We start from the raw sequence: 22161 nt of genomic DNA, 5'->3' as shown, positions 1-22161 counted from the left end.
TACATGTCATAACGTACAGAGACTTCAGTATCTTACACATCCACATAGTAAAATTATATTTAAATACACATGTCTGGCTTAACCAACATTTACAAGGTTGTTGATTTAGATGATTATCCCTCTGTGTTCCTCACTAATTTAAATGAAGCTCAGATAGTATGAGCTGCTCTGCATTGGAGCCTGTGTACCTGGAGCTGCTGGTGTTGTGGTTTCATTTGTATATTTCACATCCACTTTGCTGAGGGGGAGATGTGCTGGCACAGCGCTTTACCTGATGCCCTTTAATGCGCTCTATCTTATCAAGCCAGCATCACCTCTATTCAAACCTGTGTGTGATTGAGCCGGGCCGATGTTGTTTGGGTCTTACATTGGGAAGAGTTTATAGTGGCAGCGTCACTAATTTGTGAAGTGAGGTATTATAGAGGAGACAATTAGACGGAGGTTCGATTAAAGTCGGGAGGCTCGGGTGCTGACAGTCAAGAGAAGGCTTTCAAATGTCACACCAATTAATCTATCCAGCCATCAAACAATATTCTGGAAACAAAGTCAGGGGGGGCGATCAATCCGCATCACTTTTCTCCTCACCGGGTTATGGGAAAATTGATTTGTCAAACAAAGCATTTTGGAAGCAGCGCATGGACTTGTTCGGGATCCATTAGCCTCCATTGAGCATTTTGTTTAACATAGGATTTTCATCACAGGGAAAATGCAGTGTCCTCAATACTTTACGATTTCTGATTTCTTTGTTCTTGCTTAGGAAGCTTTTGAAAGTGCTGATGGGGATTGAAATGGGTCTAACTTTCACTGTTGTTTTCTCTTATATGTATTCAACAGAAAATGCAATACTCATTATTAACACAACACACAAGTGAAGCTTATGACAATCAGCCTCAGCTCCTCGTCTCTGAACAGCACCAGGCATTAGTCCGTATCAGTATTACTGTACACTGTGGGGCTATCCTGCCATCTTATACAGCGTGGCTGCCCTAAGCTGCACCATGAATTCCCTGCACAGTGTATTGTTCTAAGGCAGAACTGTATCACATTGTGCCCGTCATGCTGTTTTAGAGGGGAGAGCGCTTCCTCTATGGGATTTCACCACCCCCATCTCCTGATAATGTATCTCTCCCTAAAGGCTAGGCCTCCGTGACCTTGTCTTATTCATCGAGGGCGTCTTAAGCGAAAGAACTGAATCCTGAATGGGCCATTTCCCCTCTTTTAACACCCCTTTAATGTCATCAGTGAAATATGAAGTCATTAGGCGATATTAAAACACTGCTGACAAACTAATTAACGGGAGACATTAAACAGGACGGGCTTGATTAATCCGCTTTAACGATTCTTTTTAAGTGGTTCTGGTCAAAATTAATACAGATTTACTGGTGATCTTAAGACAAAAATACTCTTATGTGTATCAGGCCTCAAGGGCAACCAAAAGTCACTGGTCTTTTACCTCCCACTGCTGTTGCTCCCACCCTAACCCCGCCACCCCCCGCCCTCTGTGTCTAAACACAGGCTGAACTCACACAGTTGCTCTCTGACAACAAACTAGTTGCAGAATGGATGGACAGAAGTGTATTCAAGAATATCAGGCTTGTTTGATGTATTGATTCATATTGAATTTACTGTCATCATATAGTTGCACATATTATTTTTGTTTATTTAAATATTGTCATATTACTTCACTGAGCAATCCCACATATTGAAATGTCCGAGAAATGTGTCAAGAGCTCAAATTTGGTTGGAATTAATAACTTTATTTACTTTTTTAATTACTGTTGTTGTTATTGTTGCTGCTGCTGGTGTTGTTTTTACAGCCAATGGATCCTCGTTGAGAATGAATGTCTTTGTAAATGTCTCCCTCTTGTGGTAAAGTCACAGATCCAGGGTCAGCTGCTGGGCATCATGTGCACGTTTGAACCAGTTTGAACACATTTTGACAAAATGCCTTCATTCTATTTTACTTGAAATGAAGCCCTGGTTGAGTGTTTTATACATGACCCAATAATTAATATTCTGCTCCTGAATTAGGTGAATTCAACAAGAATAAGTGTTCCATGCAATATATGAATCTAGCCACATGCCTTGTAAAGCTTTGTGCCATCAGATGTCACAACAACCAGAGTCTAATGAGGTCAAACTGCACAATCACATAGTTTATATATTGCTCATGCAGCCTACATTGCATTATATAGTGTTATTGCATATCGTATTTCTATTTTATCTTAGAAGAAGAAGAAGAAGAAGAAGAAGTTAAATCATGTATGTTAACACAATTTCCCCCTAAAAATGTTATTCATTTCCATTTTAAATGGAAGGCACAGTCTAACTCACTGTGAACAACAAATACATAAATAAATATTCTCAAAAATATGACTAAAGAAACTATGTATACTATATATGGTTTTATGCCATTTTTAATTGTATACATTTATAAAGCCTTGATAAAGAAATATTACTCCACACATTGGCAGATTATTTGAAACAGCATTAATGAATAAACATTCATAATATTGATTATATGGATTAAATCTTACTTGAAATAAATAGATGAATGAATGAATAAATAAATAGGAAGTTGTCAACTGACGACGTGTGACGTCCTTCCGTCATCAGTTACGTGCTCCATCGTTGCTGGACTTCGCGGTGTCTCAGCCTCACGTCGGTGTTGCACATTGTCTTCAAGCTGAAAGTTATTTATTTACGCAGAAACGGTTTATCTGATGTGTATCATCCGGGTGTGACGCGGCCTGTTTCCCCCGAGACATGAACACGTAGCTGTCGCTTTTGCAGAAGGTGGGTCAGCGTTAGCCGTTAGCTGTTAGCTTAGCCTCTCGGGCCGGGCTGTATGTGAGCACACAGGCCGTGCTCGCCGCCTCGCTCTCGAACAATGTACCCCTCCTGGGGGAATTACGCTGGATCTCATTCGCAAAACTATGGAGGTCCCGGGCCTCGTAAGCCACCGGGTGCCGCCCCTGTGGCGGGATTCGGCGGCTTCGAAGCCCCGTCCGGCGGCGGCGGTGGAGGCAGCGGAGGAGGCAGTGGTGGTGGTGGCGGCGGTGGCGGTGCCGGTGCCGGCTCGCTGTTCTCCAGCCTCCAGGAGCAGCACCTCCAGCAGATGCAGCAGCTGCAGATGCTGCACCAGAAGCAGCTCCAGTCGGTGTTGCATCACGGTAACAACGCCGGGGCGTACGGTGGTGGGTACCCGGGCTCCCAGTGGGACTCCGAGGCTCCGGGACATTTAGACGGCAGCACTGGAGCCCAGACCTACGGGACACAAGACGAGACCCCGGCCCCTCCGGCCAGAGCACCCCCTGCTCCCAAGCCGGGTCACCAGCAGCCGCCTCCGCCGCCACCACAGCCGCACGTCGCCGAGCCACAACCGTGTCCTCCCCCTCCGGAGCCTCCGTCAGCAAAGCCCCCGGAGAATAACGATGGTTCCAAAGAGGCCAACAAGAAGGATGCGTCCATGACGGAAGACGACAAATCTTTAGCATTACAGGTATTGACTTGCATCAGTTTATTTTGACACGTGTTGTGGTCACACCACTGTTTATTGTGATCAACGCCTCTTTGGTCTACATGCAGCCTCAAAGCACCTCAGCAAACGTTTTGTTATTGATTATTTATTACAAAAGCACAAAGTGTTGCATGGGCATTTAAACATGAATAGTGCTTGCTATGCTTGTCCCTGTCCTGCTTTGGTGACAGGATATGTCATTATTCTTTAAATCAAACATGTAATACTTGTCAAATATCTAAAAGTGGAGTTGCAGATCCTACAAATGCATAATCACCATTATATCTTGTAACTCTTTGTATTCAGAGCTATCATAACAAACTTTAGTCTAAACCCTCATTGTCAGTGGGAACTAGGAATGTGCTACACACATCTACAGGACTGGATCAGGACAGTAAGAGTTATTTTCTTCTAGTAGATTTTACAGCAGGGTGTCCCCCTTATAAATATCACTAAAATATAAATGCTCATTATATTAATTTGACATGATTTAAATCAGGACAAATTAAAAATAATTGACAAGATCTTTGTATTGATGATGATGATGGAAGATGTGAGGAATCTTCTCTCCTTCAACGCATTGAGAGCTGTGAAGAGGAGACCAGATAATCCAGTCCATCTGGGCTGTCACAAATTTGCACAGCCTGAAGTTGTGTTACTGAAAATGAAACAGTCATACATTCCAGCTTGTTAAAACTTTTGTACTATTTTGGTTGATAATTAATACAACATATAAGGAGAAGCTGTTCTCAGTAATAAGCATATTAGTTAGGAAAATATGAATTGAATTGAGCAGTATGGTCTTCTATTGTGTTTAATCTGTATGTCTATATGATATTACAGTAGAGTTTTATAATGTGAAGCATGTTTACAAAAGTAATTATCCTTTCATTACTGTAAACATTTAGTTACTGATCAGACCCTAAATGTCTTTAATTATTTGAATTCGAAATGATTCAGGGAAAATAATGGGGTGCAGTGGGGTGGTTTTTTTTGTTGTTTTTGTTTTTATAGACCCATCACAGTTTTATCCTGTTAAATTGAGAAGGCAGCTAATACATGGGGGAAATATTACACACTTCCACCCTCAACATTTGTCAAGTTTAGAGATGAGAATTTATTTTATTGTCAAATGTTTGTGTTTTTACTTCTTCATAAACCTCTGGAAGTTACCAAACTAGGTATACAAAGAAAGGTGGTTCCTGATGTGCTTCTTCTAACACGTCTTTCTAATTGTTTCATCCAGGAACAACAGCAACGTTGGTACAAACAGCATCTTCAGAATCTACAGAAGTTGAAGCAAGAGAAAGCCAAACAGAATCAAAAAGAGGGTGATGGCTATGTGCCGCCACCCCCAGGTCACGCAGTTCCTCCTCCGCCTCCGTCAGAACCCCCAAGAAACGCACCACCTCCACCCCCACCAAGAGATGATCCCCCAGCACCTCCTCCACCACCTGACGAAACAAGGGTAAGCATTCCTAACATGTTAGAGGGGTGATTATATGAGAATGTCAGACTTGACGACTATAGTGAACCTCTCATTTTACAAATCAAAGAGTGTTTACAGGTCTTGGCTTTTATGGTAGTTTTCTGGAAGCTGGTGAAAGGAGAACTTAGGCAGCAGCTGATGTCTTATGCAGAAGATTTTAATGTAGACTTGATGCATCAAGAAGACCAGAAGGTGCAACAATAAACAAACGTCATCAGGGCAACATGAGCAATTGTCACCCCCAAGTCTGAAGATGTCCCCACAGCATCCCCATATATCTTCCGCTACTTGCGTCACCCATTCTAACACCATATCTATGAAAGGCTACAATTGCTGTCACTCTCTGTTACATGTAGGGGTTCGCATCCTATTGGATAGTTAAGTCTTAATGTGCATTCCTAAATCACATTGTGTCCTTATGTCTTGCCACTGGTGAAGTACACAAAAGAGTTAGAGTTGGTGCCTCTCTTTCTGGGGGCATCTGCGTTAGATATGAAAGTCCTTAATTGTAGACACTGCAATGTTCTGTTGGTTGACCCTTTATCTATAACCTCACTTTGGGTACTGTTTAGAGAGAGAAGGGAGTATGTGTGGAACTAGACTGCCACTATTCTCTTGATGGTGTACAGATATAATGTGTAATATACATAACATATATTTGGCATATATAGTAATGTTTAAGTCAAAAATAACCTAACTAGGATTTGTTTGTGTATTGGAACAAATTACCCCATATCAATAATTTTGTTGCTGTTAGTTGCTTTTATAACTCTTTTTCTGGCATTTTAAACTTAATACCAAACTCAACAGCCTTTAAAAACATACTCTGGCACGTTCATTCTTTATTCCACTTCAATGGTGAATGCTTATAATGACTCCTAATTTATGTTATTGTCTCATATGCCCAGTGTAAGTTACAAAATTTAAAATACATTGTGCGTTACTCAAATAATTGAGGTTTAATACCCACACCAAAGGTACACTCTGAGTAATAGTGTAATATGTTCTCACTGTTGCCTACCTCCATCCTAAAAATGTGTTCTCCCTTCCATCTCAAACTGTAATGTCAAAAATATTCTTTGTGACTTTGAGGGCCACACTGTTTCATTCTTGCCTTGTTTCTTTTTCAAAGCCTGAAGACCCACATGACCCAGTGGAGGCTGCCCGACTCCAGCAGTTACAGGTTGCAGCAGCACAGTGGCAGCATGTGCAACAGCAGAGAGCAGGCTTACAATACCAGGCTCTTATGCAACAGCATGAGAAGCTGCAGCAGATCCTGGAGAAATACCAACAGCTGATTCAGCAACCAGCAGACCTTCAGGTAGACAAATGTGACAGCTTTCTTGCTGGTTGTTTTCCCTGGTATGGAGATGACCTTTATGGAAAATAAAAGATCAAAAGTCAGCATAGTATGTGTAGTAAACCAAAAAACAAGAGTATCTAGGAGGCGCAGACAATTTCAGTTACCTGCATGTGATCAATTAAATGTATTCTTTCCCTTTTTCCTTCATTGCAGTCAATGTCTCCTGAAATGCAGCTGAGGCACTATGAAATGCAACAACAGCAGTTCACCCCTTTATTTCAAGACTGGGATCGCTCATTTGTCCTGTGGTATGAGCAGTTCAAGACCTATCCCCACAAAGACCAACTGCAGGACTATGAGCACCAATGGAAGCAGTGGCAGGAGCAGATGAATGCCACCAATGCCCACCTTCAAGAAAGGGTGGCCGCTCTGACTGCCATGGTGCCGTTTGCCTCAGGCCAGTATAATAGTGGGATGATGGGACAATATGGCCAGTTCCCTGGACAAGACGTGAAAATGCAGCAACAGTCACTAAACGTGGGTATACAGCATTCTACAGGTGCTGTTGGTCCCAGAACTCAAGGTCCACTGCCTACTGGGTTTGGGCCACAACAGGAATCACCTGCTGGACCCCCTGTTAGAGGAATTGGCCCTGCAGGCATAGGGGTACAACCTTCAGGTCCCACCACAATTCAACCACCAAGCTTCAACAGTGCACAAGGTCCACGGTTAGTAGGAATTGTTTTGCAACAATGTGATTTGCTATTTGTTTAATTAAAAGTTATAACAGTTGATGTATGGCTGTCAAATAGACTGCTCAAAGGAATTGTAACTGGCACTCAATATCAGTTAAAAGTATTGGCAGTTGCCATAACAGCATTTATTTCTGTTCATTTATTTCTGTTCATTTATTTCTGTTCATTTATTTCTGTTCATTTATTTCTGTTCATTTATTTCTGTTCATTACCTCATTTGGTTCTTCAGCTAACACACAAGTCCTTAGATTTGTTATCTTTCCTGATTAAGGTAGCACTTTTTACAAAGTCGGAAATGCTGTTTTATGTTCTTAATCTTTTCTTAAATTTTTTGTTGTAACAACTTCAGATTTGACCAGCCACAGCAGCGCTTTGATGGTCCCCCAAGGTTCGACCAGCCACAGCAGCGCTCTGATGGTCCCCCGAGGTTCGACCAGCCACAGCAGCGCTCTGATGGTCCCCCGAGGTTCGACCAGCCACAGCAGCGCTCTGATGGTCCCCCGAGGTTCGACCAGCCACAGCAGCGCTCTGATGGTCCCCCGAGGTTCGACCAGCCACAGCAGCGCTCAGATGGTCCCCCGAGGTTTGACCAGCCACAGCAGCGCTCTGATGGTCCCCCGAGGTTCGACCAGTCACAGCAGCGCTCTGATGGTCCCCCGAGGTTCGACCAACCACAGCAGCGCTCTGATGGTCCCCCGAGGTTCGACCAGCCACAGCAGCGCTCTGATGGTCCTCCGAGGTTCGACCAGCCACAGCAGCGCTCTGATGGTCCCCCAAGGTTCGACCAGCCACAGCAGCGCTCTGATGGTCCCCCAAGGTTCGACCAGCCACAGCAGCGCTTTGATGGTCCCCCAAGATTCAACCAACCACAGCACCGCTTTGATGGTCCCCCAAGGTTCAACCAACCACAGCAGCGTTTTGATGGTCCCCCAAGGTTCGACCAGCCACAGCAGCGCTTTGATGGTCCCCCAAGGTTTGACCAGCCACAGCAGCGTTTTGATGGTCCTCCACGGTTTGACCAACCACGGCAGCAATTTGATGGTCCTCCCAGATTTGACCAACCACGGCAGCGCTTTAATGGTCCTCCCAGATTTGACCAACCACGGCAGCGCTTTGATGGTCCCCCTAGATTTGACCAACCTCGATTTGGGCAGCAGCCAAGGTTTGAGCAACCCCCTAGGAATCCTGGCCCTCCACCTCGTTTTGAGCGGCCACCTTTGCCCCAGCAAAAACCACAGCAAGGTACCCAACTTAAAGCAGAGATGGCCACTAAAACACCTGTTGGTGTGGACTCCAAGACAACTGAAAAATCAGATGTGCAACCACAATCGGAAAAAGAAAATAGCAAATCAAGGCCAGAGGGTAAGGCCAAAGGTGAAGACTTGACAGATGACAACTTGCTTGAAAATGAAGGTTTTTTTGTCCAAAATGACCCCATTCCTCAGACATTACAGACAAACAAAAATATTAAGGAGTCAGATTCCACTAAATCGTCTGGTAATGGTGTAAATCCCGAACCTCTTAAAAACAAGCCTTCAGTAACTGTTTCTTCTTCTTCTTCTTCTACTGTGGCATCAAAAACTACTCCTCCTGATACACCCAGCAAATCAGAGGAAAAATTGGTAAACAACAAATCCCCAATGGTTCCAAAGCCCCCAGGAATCAAAAAGGAACCACAAGCTTCTGGCCAAATGCAGTCGAGACCAGAGCCTCCAAGACCTATCCCTGGGCGGGGACGAGGTCAGCCCCCATTGCCTGTTCAAGTGCCTGGACGTGGCCGTGGGCAGAGGGGCCGTGGAGAGTTTAGAGGAGCAAACACCGTCCTGCTAGGGGAGGAGATGGCAGAAATGTCCTATGACTACATGCCACCCGAAGAGGACTCCGGGATACCAGAAGATCAGGAACAAAGTCATTGGGAAGATCCCTCATACGAGGAGTTTGCTTGTGGGGATTCTGAGGTGCCTACTGAAGAAATGTGGATGCCAGAGGAAGATCACTTCCAAACAGAGGAAGATTATTATGAAGATTCAATAGGAGGACCGCCTATGGGGAGAGGAAGGCCCCCAATGATGAGAGGAAGGCCCCCGATGATGAGAGGAGGGCCCCAGATGATGAGAGGAGGCCCCCCAATGATGAGAGGTGGACCACCTATGGGTAGAGGAGGGCCCCCAATGATGAGAGGAGGCCCACCTATGGGTAGAGGTGGCCCTCATATGGGTAGAGGTGGACCACCTATGGGTAGAGGGGGTCCTCCGATGGGAAGAGGGGGTCCCCCAATGGGAAGAGGAGGACCACCCATGGGAAGAGGAGGACCATCCATGGGAAGAGGAGGACCACCTATGGGAAGAGGAGATCCAATGGACATGCACTGGGAAGGACCTGAATCAGCTGAGTACTCGGAGGAAGGGGACCCTTACTGGGGAGAAATGAGACCATTAATGAGAGGTATGAGACCCCCGTTTCCACCTGGCCGTGGTCGCCCTCCACGTGGTCATCCTGGTTTCTTGCACCAAGGACGAGGACGCCCCCCTCACCCACCACATGGGCCAATGGATCACGACCCGTTAGGCCACGGAATGGACACTGATGATCCTGAAACCGATGCAGCAGGACACCCCATGTACCATGGACATGACCCTCACAGCCATCCGATGCATCCTGATGTAGGAAGAGGCAGACGTGTGCCACCACCACACCACGAAATGATGGATCCTATGGAGGAGCATATGTATGATGAAGGAATGGATGGATGGCAACCACCACATGGCAGAGGACCTCCTCCGCCTCCACATGAGTTGATAGATAGGGGAGGAGTGAGGAGGAGACCTATGGGTCGAGGAATGGGAAGAGGGATGTGGCGGCCAGGTCCAACGCATGAAGAATTTGAAGAGGGGTATAATAAGGGTTTCGTTGAGGATTATGGTCATGGGGAAGACAGATTTAGCTGGCGGCCACCACAGGACGGCCCTCCTAATGAATATGAGCATGAGGCCAAGTACTACGAGTCTGAATGGGACAGAGATCGTGCTCTACCTGAAAGGGACTTTCCCCCCCGCAGGCCTCCACCGGAGACCTTCAGGGATGGTCAGTGGCCAGAGGAAAGAGAAAGAGAAAAAGGTCCCCCATATCAATTTGATGAGCATGAACGGGGAAGAGGAGAACTTAGAATCCGTGAATACAGGGAAGAGCCACCATACCGCCAGGAGGAGCCCCCGTTCCAACCACCACCTTCATCTGAATGGGATAGACCTTCAAGACTCCTTCCACCACCAGAGAGAGGGTATCCACCTGAATATGAAGATCGCAGACCTCGCTATGATGAGCACAGGGAAGAGCTTTCTTTGGATAAACTTCCACCACCAGCCCCAACTGCACCTGTCACTAACCTACCAGAGAGCTCAGTTGAACCAGCATCAGGAGCGGCCGGCGCTAATGTACTTGCTCTCTCCCAACGCCAACATGAGATCATCTTGAAAGCTGCTCAAGAGCTTAAACTGATAAGGTAATTTGTATTATCGATTTAGACATAATATCCTAGGCTCATACAAGTTACCATTTGACTTAACCCTTGCAGCATATAGTCAAGCTAATTGCAGTATTATTAGCAAGGTTTTTAAATATTCAGCTCTTTGATTTCTACCTCCACCCAAAAACTTCAAAGAGTTTAATTGACCCATCTTAATACACTGTAGTGATCAAAGCAGAAGGCTGTTAAGTGTTTTGTTTTTCTTCTGTTGTGCCATTGGATTACATACTCTATGGTCATATGGATTTTAGTTAACTTAAAGGTGAGCTCATCTTCGATTCTTTTTTGGTTAACAGAGAACTGCAAGAGGGGAAGAACCCTGGTCCTGAACCCCAGCCTGCACCAACTGACATCTTGCCTGATCTTCCTGCTGGTCTCCTCGGTTTGGAGATCCCACCGGACGTCAGGAATGTTTTGAAGGTAAATAATAACAAGCACGACTATCTTAGACTCATGCTAAATAGTGCATCGCTGTAAAACTTGCACATTGGTTATGCATGTAAAGACCACCGTGGCCTCTAGAGGACACTAGGCAGACCTTAACTTTCCATACGTCTTCACTCAAAGTATTTTAATTATATTTCTACGTTGCCATCTTATAATTAAATGTTAGATTTATATAAAAACAACATTCTCATCCTCAGGGCATGAGTGCAGCTGCACTGACTGCTGCAACTGAACCTGTGTCTTGGGATTCAAAGCATTCTGCTAGAGATTACCAGCCAGCCCTCCCTGCTGCTCCCACAGCTTCAGTGATTCCAAAGACTGTGGAATATGGGCATGGACATGGTAAGAGCGGCAAAGGGGAACATGTTTCTTTATTGTAATTGATTAAACAGGCACGTTTTCCAGACATTTTTGCTGATATTAACTCTCATTTCAGAGCCTGGTGCCACTGTTGAGCGGATGTCTTATGGTGAAAGAATTGTGCTAAGGCCTGACCCAGTGCAATCAGACAGGGGTTATGAAAAAGGTTAGTTTAAATACTGTAAAGCTTTTTCTAACTAATAGAGCTTCCTTCTGTAATTTCCTCTTCATTGATGAACTATTTCATTATCCTCCTAGAACCTCTTGGTCTCAGAGATCCTTATGGCAGAGACCCTTATTATGAAAGACGATCTGACCCTTACATGGACCGTCGGGAGTACAGTAGAGAGAGGGACCTGTACCGAGAAAAGCCTCCACCTGAATATGAAAGAGATAGATTTGAGAGGGAGCGCTATCCCCCAAGAGAAAGAGATGACAGGTAAAATGTTTCCTTCCATTTTCCCTTAAACTATAGGGAAGTTTGTTTCTTCCATACATATGTAATATCCTTTTCTGTGTGTCTATTTTTGATTCAAGCACACACTCCATGGTTGATGAAAGGTACTATATCACATTGTGTCCCACATTGTGATTAGTAATTACTGTGTGCCAATTTGTTGAGGAAATGACACTTAGCACTGCTCTGTGCAGATCTCCACTGGCACCACATCTACGCTCCGGGTTCAGGGAGCGAGAGTGGGATCTTCGTGATCGTGACCGGAGTGGCAGTCGTGATCGAGATGAGCATTACGGAAGGCCTGGCTACGACAGACCTCCCTACGAGCGGGCCTCACTGGACCGCAGTGGGCCTGAGCGTTACAGTCATAGCTCATCACCTTACGGTATGTCCCATCCGGCATCAGTTATCAAAGGTGTATTCACATACCACCGCTGTGTTTGGTAGGATTTCATTACACAAGTTGCATGATAGAGGATATGTGTAGAAGCACATTTACAATTTAAAAATAAAATAAAGTTTAGTATTGTAGTGGAATACCTGAACTGCAAATAATATCATACAGTGGAAAGAAGAAGTTATCCAGAGGACAGAGGGCCTTCCATTGCACCCCCTCTACCACCACCACCTCAGCCCCCCCCACGAGTCGAGAAGAAGCCAGAAATCAAGAATATTGACGATATCCTCAAACCACCTGGCAGATTATCTCGACCTGAAAGGGTACATAGCATTTTTTGATGTAACTATATAATTTATTATCAGTTTACACAGTATTGAGTTTTCATCCAATATATTTATTCTAACAGATAGTCATCATAATGAGAGGGCTTCCAGGAAGTGGAAAAAGCCATGTCGCAAAGCTCATACGGGTGAGTGGACTTTTACCAGCAAATCAGCAATGTAATTATAATGTAACTGAACTTTAACCATAAAATACAAAAAGAACAAGAAAAGAAGTCATAGACTAAACCTAGCTCTTCAATCATGTTGACAATATTAAGGACAAGGAAGTCGACTGTGGTGGTGCCCCCCCGAGAGTTCTTGTTTTGGACGACTATTTCATGACGGAGGTTGAGAAAGTTGCGAAAGACCCAGACACGGGGAGGAGGGTCAAATCCAAGGTGAGTCTGGCAGACAACAAGTACAAAGTGCTTCTGAAGTTTACAATTTGATGGAAAAATTAAATAGAAATATAATGTATTGCTGTTGTGAACATTATGTCAGATGTAACACAAAAATCTGTATTGCAGGCTCTTGAATATGAGTACGAGCCGGAGATGGAGGACACGTACAGGAGCAGCATGCTGAAGACTTTTAAGAAAACTCTGGATGACGGCTTTTTCCCCTTCATCATTTTAGACACTGTTAATGACAGAGTCAAACATTTTGATCAGTTCTGGAGTGCAGCCAAAACTAAAGGCTTTGAGGTGAGTTGTGTTCGTGAAAGAGAAAATATTGTTCCAGTGTGCTCTGTTGCTTAATAAGTGTTTTTCTTTTCTTTTTTATATAAAGGTATATCTGTCTGAAATCACTGGAGACAATCAGACTTGCTCAAAGAGAAATGTCCACGGACGTTCGCTTAAGGATATAACGAAGGTCTGTAAGATCAGTTAGCTCTCTTGGTACATTTATGAATGTCCATTATATACGTAATATATGTAAAAAGAACACTTATTAACGTAGCGTTTTGTACACAGATGTCCAACAACTGGGAGCCTTCACCACGTCACATGGTGCGCTTAGATGTCCGGTCCCTGCTTCAGGATGCTGCTATAGAGGAGGTGAGGTTGTCAAGACCTGGCTGTTTTTAATAGTATTATTGTTCTTTATTTATACTTGAGCTAAACTGACATGTGCCTTTTGTTATTAGGTTGAAATGGAAGACTTCAATCCCGATGACGAGCCCAAAGAACCCAAGAGAGAGGAGGAAGAAGAGGGTGATCTGGTAGGACATGAATATTTTGAATTCATAGCCACGTTGTTGTCAGAATCATCTCCACTTATATGTATTTCCATCTATCACGTTACAGTTATTTGATATTTTCCATTAGTCTTTTACTCATTGTTTTTATTGACCAGTTGTGTTTAACACCAATGAAAGAAAAAAAATCATGAATAGTCACAAGTTAATTGGTTATACTTTATGATTTATTACATGATTATGTAGTAATTTACAGGTTTAGAGAGCAGAAGAGAAATATACAGGAAAGCAAGATGGAGACAATACAGTTAATCCGTCCATTAACCAAAGGAGCAGTAGCACAGTTGCTGTTCAGTTTTTTATTTTTCGAGCAATTGCTCGGATTTCCGTTGACATTTTTGATGGTTTTCATTAAATTTAATTATAAATCTTATGACTCCACATCAATGGTTTTAAACTTCATATTGTTGCTTTAATGCTACTGTTCCCAAACGTCAGTATGCATCGTTTTGGATGATGATTCTTTTATATTACAGTACGTTTTAGCAAAAGTGTTAAAAACAGTTCCATTTTTGTTTTAAAATCCTTCTTATGTGTAATCAATTGCTAAATATGAAATCAAACCAAAATATTTGATTTCAAAAGCAATCCATGAATGACATTTATTTGTTTACTAAATTAATTTCACAAAGAGGAATCAAATATTGCCTTAAATATCAAAGACGGTGTATTGTTAAGTATCAACAGACACTGGAGTGTTATCGGGCTAATTTGGCCAGACTGACTTACCCAGCTTTTAAGATGTTGTATAACTACTCCAGTAAAATTTTAACAAATGACTAGAAAAGTTAAAACATTTACTTAAAATGCTAATTTTCATTGTAAGAATTTCCTCAGTTGACTACAGATGGATGAACTCTTTCAAGCTGTAGCACCTATGGCTTAGTAAATGGTTTTGAAAGTTTCTAAACTTAAATGTGTCCTATGGTGCCACCTTTAAGGTGATTGTCCCCATGTGGCTTAAAGCCTGGGACCAAACCTGTGTGAACTGCTGGACAAATGTATTCAATACAACAACACAAGCAAGAGGCGACTGGCCTTGTGTTCAGTTGCCAAATAATCAAATGCATAAAAGCAAATCTGCTCTTCCTTAAACTACTGACTTTTTACTAAAGGAATTGTCAATTTTTGTTTCTCATGTGTCTCAACAAATGTGTTAAACCGATAAACCAGGTCTTTAAATTTTATACTTTGTCTTTTCTGCGCTGAGGTTATCGACAAGACTCAGCATAGAATAGTGTCATGGTTTTTAATGTTCTCCAGTGTAAGTTCTAATTCAATGCATAAATGGTGGGAAAGGATTTCTCTCGCTGCTTGCCTCCGCTACAATTAGAGGTGGTAGCGATTCATGTAAAACCACTGAAACATGAACTGCTAAAAAGTTTCCCATCTAATGTGTAATCTTTGGAAAAGAAAATTCCATATTAACATGAAACATTTCCTTGTAATTCCTTATTACTTAAAAACCTGAAAACCTGAGCCCTGCACTGCTCGTGCAGTTTTATGTTTTTGTATTCATTAGATGTACCTAAACGTTCCCTCTTTCATTAGAACAGTCACAAACATATCTGAAGTCTGCAAACAAAAATCAATTCAAAGAGATCATTTTCTATAATTTTTTGATACACCTGAGGGGTCAAGTTAAGTGCACTTATGTAGTACTGAAAAATGGTTTATGTTAAGTGCAGTAGTTTCTCGTTCGAGTCATTATTTGGGAATGGTATTTCATTCATCACATTATTGGATAAATAATTTCACAGAATTCAGAATAGTGACCAAATGCTTCTAGATGTGTGCAATAAACTCAGGATTACCAGAGAAAGGAAGAATTTGATATTGTTTTCTATGACCTATGGATGGAAAAATGTAATTAATCATTTTTACAGTCATCCAGCTCAGACCTGCAGTTCCACACAGTGAACACATGTCGTCTCCCAAACCCTTTTTTATTTAGACTTTGACAGTGGTCGAAGCCTGATGTCACACGCACCCTAACCTGAAACCAAACTGTGTCTGAACTGCAGGTCTAAAACTGCTGCTTTGTGGATCCACACATGAATGACAATTGTTGTTTCTAATATCCATATCCAAAAGCAGCATGAGGGTTTCAAGCACCACCAGTGGTTCAATCCTAAATAAGAAGTGGGTTCTTATTAAGAAGTTGTTTGCTCATCGCTGCTGCGACACCTCGGAGTCAAAATTAGCTTCATTCCAAATGTATTTAAATGTTACACTTGATCAGATAATGCTTTTGCTGCTACTGAGTTAATTCATATTTTGATATAGATTAATAAGGAGGAATACATTACTGCACCTTTACTAAATACTTTTAAATATACAGAATTTAAAGTGTCTACAAATGTCTTAAGTTTTCATCCACACCGGGTTGTTTGCAATGACAGAACATTTTACAAGTTAAGAGCTCATTTCATTAACAACAGAAAAAGACTAATAATTGAGAGCAATCGATTTGAATTTTTTTTTCTAAAGTCCCTGTTGATGCAGGGTACTTACTGTGCTCAGGCCACTACATGCTGGCCTTAGGCGAATTGACATTAACCCCAAATCCGTATGTAGCTTAATATAATACTTAACAAATACTGAAATAAAGGGATGGTGCTGCTACCCCATCTTACTCTGCTGTAGCACCATCATTCCTCCCTAAACAGAATTAAAATGCACTGTATATTTTGGTTATTTTAATTGACCACTCACTGCAGTACAGTTAGATGTGGTCACATGTTGTGTGTTAAACTTGTGACTACACCCCGGTGATGTAGTATTGCACGGCAGTACAAGTGCTACTGCACAGTGTGTGTGGACAGTGTGTGCAGCAGCTGTACCACACACAAGGGTTCCAGCCTGATTGTAGTTTTTTTTTTTTTTTTTTTCGAAGTAAAAGTCTAGAAACAGTGTCTTCCGTGAATAATCGGATCAGATCTTGGCTGTTTGCTTCTTTAGCTGCAGCTCTCCTTCTTTCTTCAGCTTTAATCATCAAGCTTGTTTTGTACATTAAACTATGAAATCCAGATACGCCTGTGCAGGTGCTCCTCTGAGTTGAATATGCAGCTGCATATTTTTAACCTTAAAGTGTACTTTTTAATAATGAATACTGTTATAATTCACCATAGTTTTACCCACTTTGAACACTAGTGCCTTTAAAAGGCCTTCCACCCACACAGCTGTTTCACTGGGGACTACTGCTATGGCCATTCAAACTGTCGGTAAGGACTAATTGTTTGGCCTGCATTAATCCAGCTTACTTAAGAGCATCATTCAAACAATGTCGCACTCAAAACTCTTGGGTCCTGAGCTACACACCTTTCTTAAAACCCTGACATGTGCCTTCTGTGAATTGTCCGGGTGCTGCACTGCCCTCGTAGGGTAGTTCCACCTCTTTCCTCGTGTCGTATAACATGTAGAAAAGTGATAACGCATTCTCAAGAATCGCTCATCCAAAAACCTTCAGTGCACACTCAACATTGATTCCTCAGCAACACAAATATGAAGACAGTTGGATGAGCGGTTGTTGGGAAAATAAAAAACTTGAAACAAACAGCGGTTGATTGACATCTCTGTGTGTTGTCAGTCTTCAACCTTAGCAGAGGTTGAACCAGAACAATAACTGAAAACATCTGTGTGGGAGAATAGTGTAAGAATATGAATAGTGTGAATTACACATTTCTCAGCACAATAACAAAGAGGAGTTCGGCATAAAAGCCACAAATAAATGATAATCAATGCATAAATATATTTTAGAATAAATATAATTTGAAATTAAACTTTATTGGAATTATTATCCAGCACTTAACTATTACTCTGTGGTCCTTTCCCTCTTAAAAGTCTGTCCCGTTTTAACTCTGGTAGATAGATTTGATTGTTGACAATGTGCCATATATCTGAAGTTCTTATAAGTGGATTTAAGCCTTCTGTGAATAGATTTTGACGTTGTTACAGTAAAACAGCTGTTCTGAACAGAATTTATGAATCACTAACATCTTTTTTTATTTGATGGACAGGTTTTCACTTAACCTCGAACAAAGAATAAGGATTTAGAGAAAAAACAACATATAGGGACACAAACTGTTAAATATCACAACAAAATGGTTTTAAAAAATATATATATATACATTGACCTAAATATGTGTAAATGTGTTTCACCCATGAACCCAGCAAACATGTTCTTAAATCATAACATTATTAACAGAGATGTGCTACAGATTTAATCAGCCTTTCTTTTATGTTATGAATTGACTTGAGGTTCTGTGCTCTGTCATGTTCCTGGTAGTAAAGACTGGCAGGTTTTTTTATTTCATTGCGAAAGCTGCCTTTGAATAACTGACGTGTTTCTTTAGGTTCAGCTCGGCTGAAATAAAAAGGTATCAGCTGTTAAACTGAAAGTCACTCGCATGAGGGTTCATCATAACTCATCACTGTTGTGTTGCTTTGCCTTCAAAATGTGAGCAACTGAAATAAAGTCCAAGATTAACAAATGATCCTGCACTTATTTGAACATACTGTGACTAAAAAGCTGGTCTTTAGTTTAAATTGATAAACTTACCCAAAGAATGAAGTAGTGTCTTCTGTCCAGTACAGACAGTGGACTGTCATTCAAAAAATGCGAAGCTATGTCACTAAAACACATGCTGAGCTTTTTTGTTTGTGAAAGAATGAGGCTCATGGGTAATATTCTTTATAGATGTTAAAATGTGGGGAAGGGAATGATCTTTAACTCACACATGCAAATTACAAGATTTGATATTAGACTTCTAGTTTTGCTTTTAGTTTCAAGTATAGATATAGATAGATGTTTGCTTGACATTTTTCTAAAGAAGGCCACAGAATGTGTGTTTTCCAAAGGAGGGCACAGCTGTTGACTATTCTTTTGTTTTGCCTGTGGCCAAGAACTAAGACTTAGTCTCACTCACTAGTTTGTATTAACAAAGGTGAACATGTTTGTCTTTACTGTACTGAACAAAAAGATAAACACAGCATTCAATACTTTATCATTTAAGGCAGATATGGGATTTCTTATTTCTTATTACAATAAACTTTTAAATAATCGCGATTGTCAAAAAAGTAATGCAGCTTAAGTAGGGTCAGATTTTTGGATTTTCACCCACTCGTCACTGAGTATGTCCCCATTTGCTTTGCGTATTGTTACTCGCATCCGTCACAGCAGTGTCTATACTGGCCTTGTGGAACATTACACTTCTTGACAAGAGCTTGGCGAACTTGGATGTTTTCTGGCTGTGATGCATTGTCCCTAACACGCCAATTCAGAGCATCCAACAGAAGTTCAACGGGCGACAGGTCTGGCGAGTGTGCAGGCCGAGGCAGGGCCGAGACGTCTTCCTGATCTAATAGGGCAGTGCAAATCTGTGCCACACGAGGGCGTGCATGGTCATGCTGGAATCTCAATTGCAGTGGCGCCGGATAAATAGAATCACAATGGGCACAAGGGTCTCACCGTGGTATCACCAGACCATGAGTCTGGTTCAGCTCGCTCTGATCATCTGTGGATTCTTGTCATTTGGTCCAACTCCTAACTTGTGTGTGGACCCAGTCTAAGGATTGCCAAGATACTCTATGTATTCAGGACAAATCGTGGCCATTCTTAGTGTTTTTTTCCCATTCAATGCCATTATGTTCACCGCTTATCCTTTCAGCGTCATGGGGGGGGCTGGAGCCAATCCCAGCTGACATTGGGTGAGAGGCTGGGTACACCCTGGATAGGTCACCAGCATATCCTAGGGCCTATTCTTTATGTTTTCTACCCTAGATATTCGAAGACAAATGTCCGTCCATCGTCATAAACAAAAGGAAAACTGAATGCTGTGTTCATCATTTTGCTCAGTGTAGATAATTTCTCATGTAGACTCATTACTCAGTTGTCTTTGTCTCTTTACCTCTGATAAACCAGTCTCCTCTCTTTTCAGCCGACCCCTTTTCCTTGCTTTCTTCTCGCCAACCCCTCCTCCCCCATTACCCAGTTGTTTAACCCTTGCAGTGTTTCTTTATATAATATAGGGCTACATTCCAAAAAGCAAATGGGAGATGGACACGTCTGAGGCAAAACTTGGTGGGTATTTCTATTTTTAGTCTTTGTTTTATGACTGATTACTCTTTCCTTTACCACAGTGCATTTATATGCCGATGATTTTGCTCTTATTTCTGATTCTTACAATGATCTTTGTGCGTGATCCACTGATGGACCACTAGGAGAGATGTTCCATCAGTGAATCAGACTTCACCCACACAACATTAACAACCCTAAGCTGTTATATGTTGATTTTAGAATATAAGATGCTTCAAATTGAACATGCTTGAATAAAGAGCACACCTATAGAAAGCATGTACCTGAATGTACCATGAGGATGAAAAGCTCATCTTCTGCCCATAAGGCCAAAGAGAGCTACATGCACCTCCTTTTGTCATGAAATTATTTTTTACCCCAGTCGCCATGTTTATGCAAACAGGGTCATAATGTCTACAAATCTCAAGCAGGCAAAATGAGGAGGGAAACTGAATAAGAGACACTGTTGTCTCTGTAGTAATGATGTGGTCGTACTGGATGTTAGAGAACCTGCTAAACCAGATCATTCTGATCATCTGAATTTGGCTTTTCATTAAATATTAAATGTTAAGATAAGGTTATGGTTTATACTGGAGGACAGAAGTGACCTGAACGGTAATTTTCCATTTATACAGACAAGTTGGACGGTCTGGGGAGCAGCGGGAAGAGGAAACGTGAAGGTGAACACGCGTCAGACCTGGAAGACTATCTTCAGCTGCCGGACGACTATGCCACACGCATGTCCGAACCAGGAAAGAAACGGGTAATTTGATGCGTTGTCTTACAAAGGTGTAGCTTTGGTTGTCCTAGAATGTTTTTGTATGATTGTCAGGCAAAACGTAACACGACACCCTGGTTGTTTTCCTCTTTGTAAAGGTTCGATGGGCTGATCTTGAAGAGCAGAAAGAAGCAGACCGAAAGCGCGCTATTGGCTTTGTGGTGGGTCAAACGGACTGGGAGAGAATAACGGATGGGAGCGGGCAGCTGGCACAAAGAGCTCTCAACCGTACCAAATATTTCTAAGAAGATAATCTTATCCCCCTTTTTTTTCTCTATTGAAAGGTAGGTTTGTTTCTCTTTTGTAAAATATCAGTTACTGTAAAAAGTAAAAGATTCCAGCAAATAGTAGTATCATTGTACCAGTTGTACAATTTGAAATATTTTCAAAGTAAGACGTAAGGAGGACATGTTTGAGACCTTTTCTTATGACACGCCCTCTATCGAGACTATATGATCAGTTTAAATGTAAGTGAGTGTGAAGTTTTAGTTCAGATCCATATGATTAAACAGCATTTTGCGATTGTTCAGCAACCATTTCCTCTAAAGTCATGTCTTAACATCTTAACATTTTCCAGCTTTAATGAAGTAAATGGTAAATAGAATGCAGATGACTTGACAAAGTTTGAATTGGAGCATTCATTTTTACTTATTTAACACGTGTTGTGATTTCTGTATGCGCCAGTCGTTTACGCTGTATGGTTAATAGAATTTGTCCGAATATACCTGAATTTACAAGACTTTAATTGATAGAGAAAATCATCTGCCAAATCATCAGTGATTTCTTTTTCTTTCTGCAGGTGCACAGAATGTGAAATGTGTCGCTGACGCTCACTCGCGCTGAAACAAGAGACTCATCGAGGCGACCTGTAGATATCTGATTCTTAGTTATTCATGGAGAAGGATGCGGTATAGGTTTCCTTCTTATTTTTAAAAAGACACTGACGATTCAATTATATGAACTTGTAGATTATGATTCTGTGCTGCTTCTGGTCATCCTGTATTCATTCATGTACTTTGCTGTTTTATACTGTTCATGTTTTATTTACTGTATTGTCGCACTGGTTCCTGGTCCGTGCATACTTGGAAAAAAGACAATAAACTTTCACAAAATCAACAACCTGGAGGGTTTTCCTGGAGGATGTCGTGTGTGCTTTGTGAACAAGAAGAACTTCAAGTGTTAATTCTAATAACTGTAACGGAACAGACTATTAGGCCTTAAACCTACAGTTCATCAATCTGATGTCCCTTTGTGTTGTTTTAATATGATGGCTGTAATCCGGTTTACTCACTGTCAATGCTTCAGTTAGGATGAAAGATAAATGGCAACATGACATATTTGAGATGTTTTATGTGCATGTAAAATGTCCAGCCATGCCTTGTTTTGACTGAAGAAAATTCACATGACAATTTCTTACGAGATACAATTGCGCAAATTGCTGTGTGAATGTGCTGATTGTTGCATCCCTA

General features: G+C 41.9%; 1 protein-coding gene across 5 annotated transcripts; it reads left to right on the top strand.

Annotated features, from left to right (window-relative positions):
• Window positions 1–2588: 2588 nt before the first annotated feature.
• On the top strand, window positions 2589–22034 carry ylpm1 (YLP motif containing 1). Of its 5 annotated transcripts, none has more exons than XM_034579187.1 (24): window positions 2589–3502; window positions 4767–4988; window positions 6142–6330; window positions 6526–7040; window positions 7417–7611; window positions 7807–9145; window positions 9209–10569; window positions 10890–11013; window positions 11238–11382; window positions 11477–11566; window positions 11659–11839; window positions 11938–11961; window positions 12052–12242; window positions 12423–12577; window positions 12664–12726; window positions 12859–12978; window positions 13108–13284; window positions 13370–13453; window positions 13555–13638; window positions 13728–13802; window positions 19869–19920; window positions 20550–20677; window positions 20791–20976; window positions 21492–22034. In XM_034579187.1, the coding sequence occupies exons 1-23, from the start codon at window positions 2891–2893 to the stop codon at window positions 20935–20937; spliced, it is 6273 nt and encodes a 2090-aa protein (XP_034435078.1). In that variant the 5' UTR covers window positions 2589–2890; the 3' UTR covers window positions 20938–20976; window positions 21492–22034. The 5 variants fall into 5 exon arrangements, with proteins under 5 accessions (XP_034435078.1, XP_034435077.1, XP_034435076.1 ...); XM_034579186.1 differs by having other exon boundaries at window positions 7807–9164; window positions 9207–10569; XM_034579185.1 differs by having other exon boundaries at window positions 7807–9356; window positions 9396–10569.
• Window positions 22035–22161: the final 127 nt, after the last annotated feature.

Source organism: Hippoglossus hippoglossus, chromosome 24, assembly GCF_009819705.1.
Source record: "Hippoglossus hippoglossus isolate fHipHip1 chromosome 24, fHipHip1.pri, whole genome shotgun sequence".
NCBI classification, from domain to species: Eukaryota; Metazoa; Chordata; class Actinopteri; order Pleuronectiformes; family Pleuronectidae; genus Hippoglossus; species Hippoglossus hippoglossus.
Note: the sequence above shows the minus strand (reverse complement) of the source record. Positions and strands in the feature narration are given on the sequence as shown.

Excerpts from the sequence above, each read along its gene's own strand:
- ylpm1 (XM_034579183.1), top strand. The coding sequence starts at position 2,891 with ATGTACCCCTCCTGGGGGAATTACGCTGGATCTCATTCGCAAAACTAT. Across the intron at positions 4,989-6,141 it reads CACCACCTGACGAAACAAGG|CCTGAAGACCCACATGACCC; the intron begins GTAAGCATTCCT and ends TCTTTTTCAAAG. Across the intron at positions 13,285-13,369 it reads CCAAAACTAAAGGCTTTGAG|GTATATCTGTCTGAAATCAC; the intron begins GTGAGTTGTGTT and ends TTTTATATAAAG.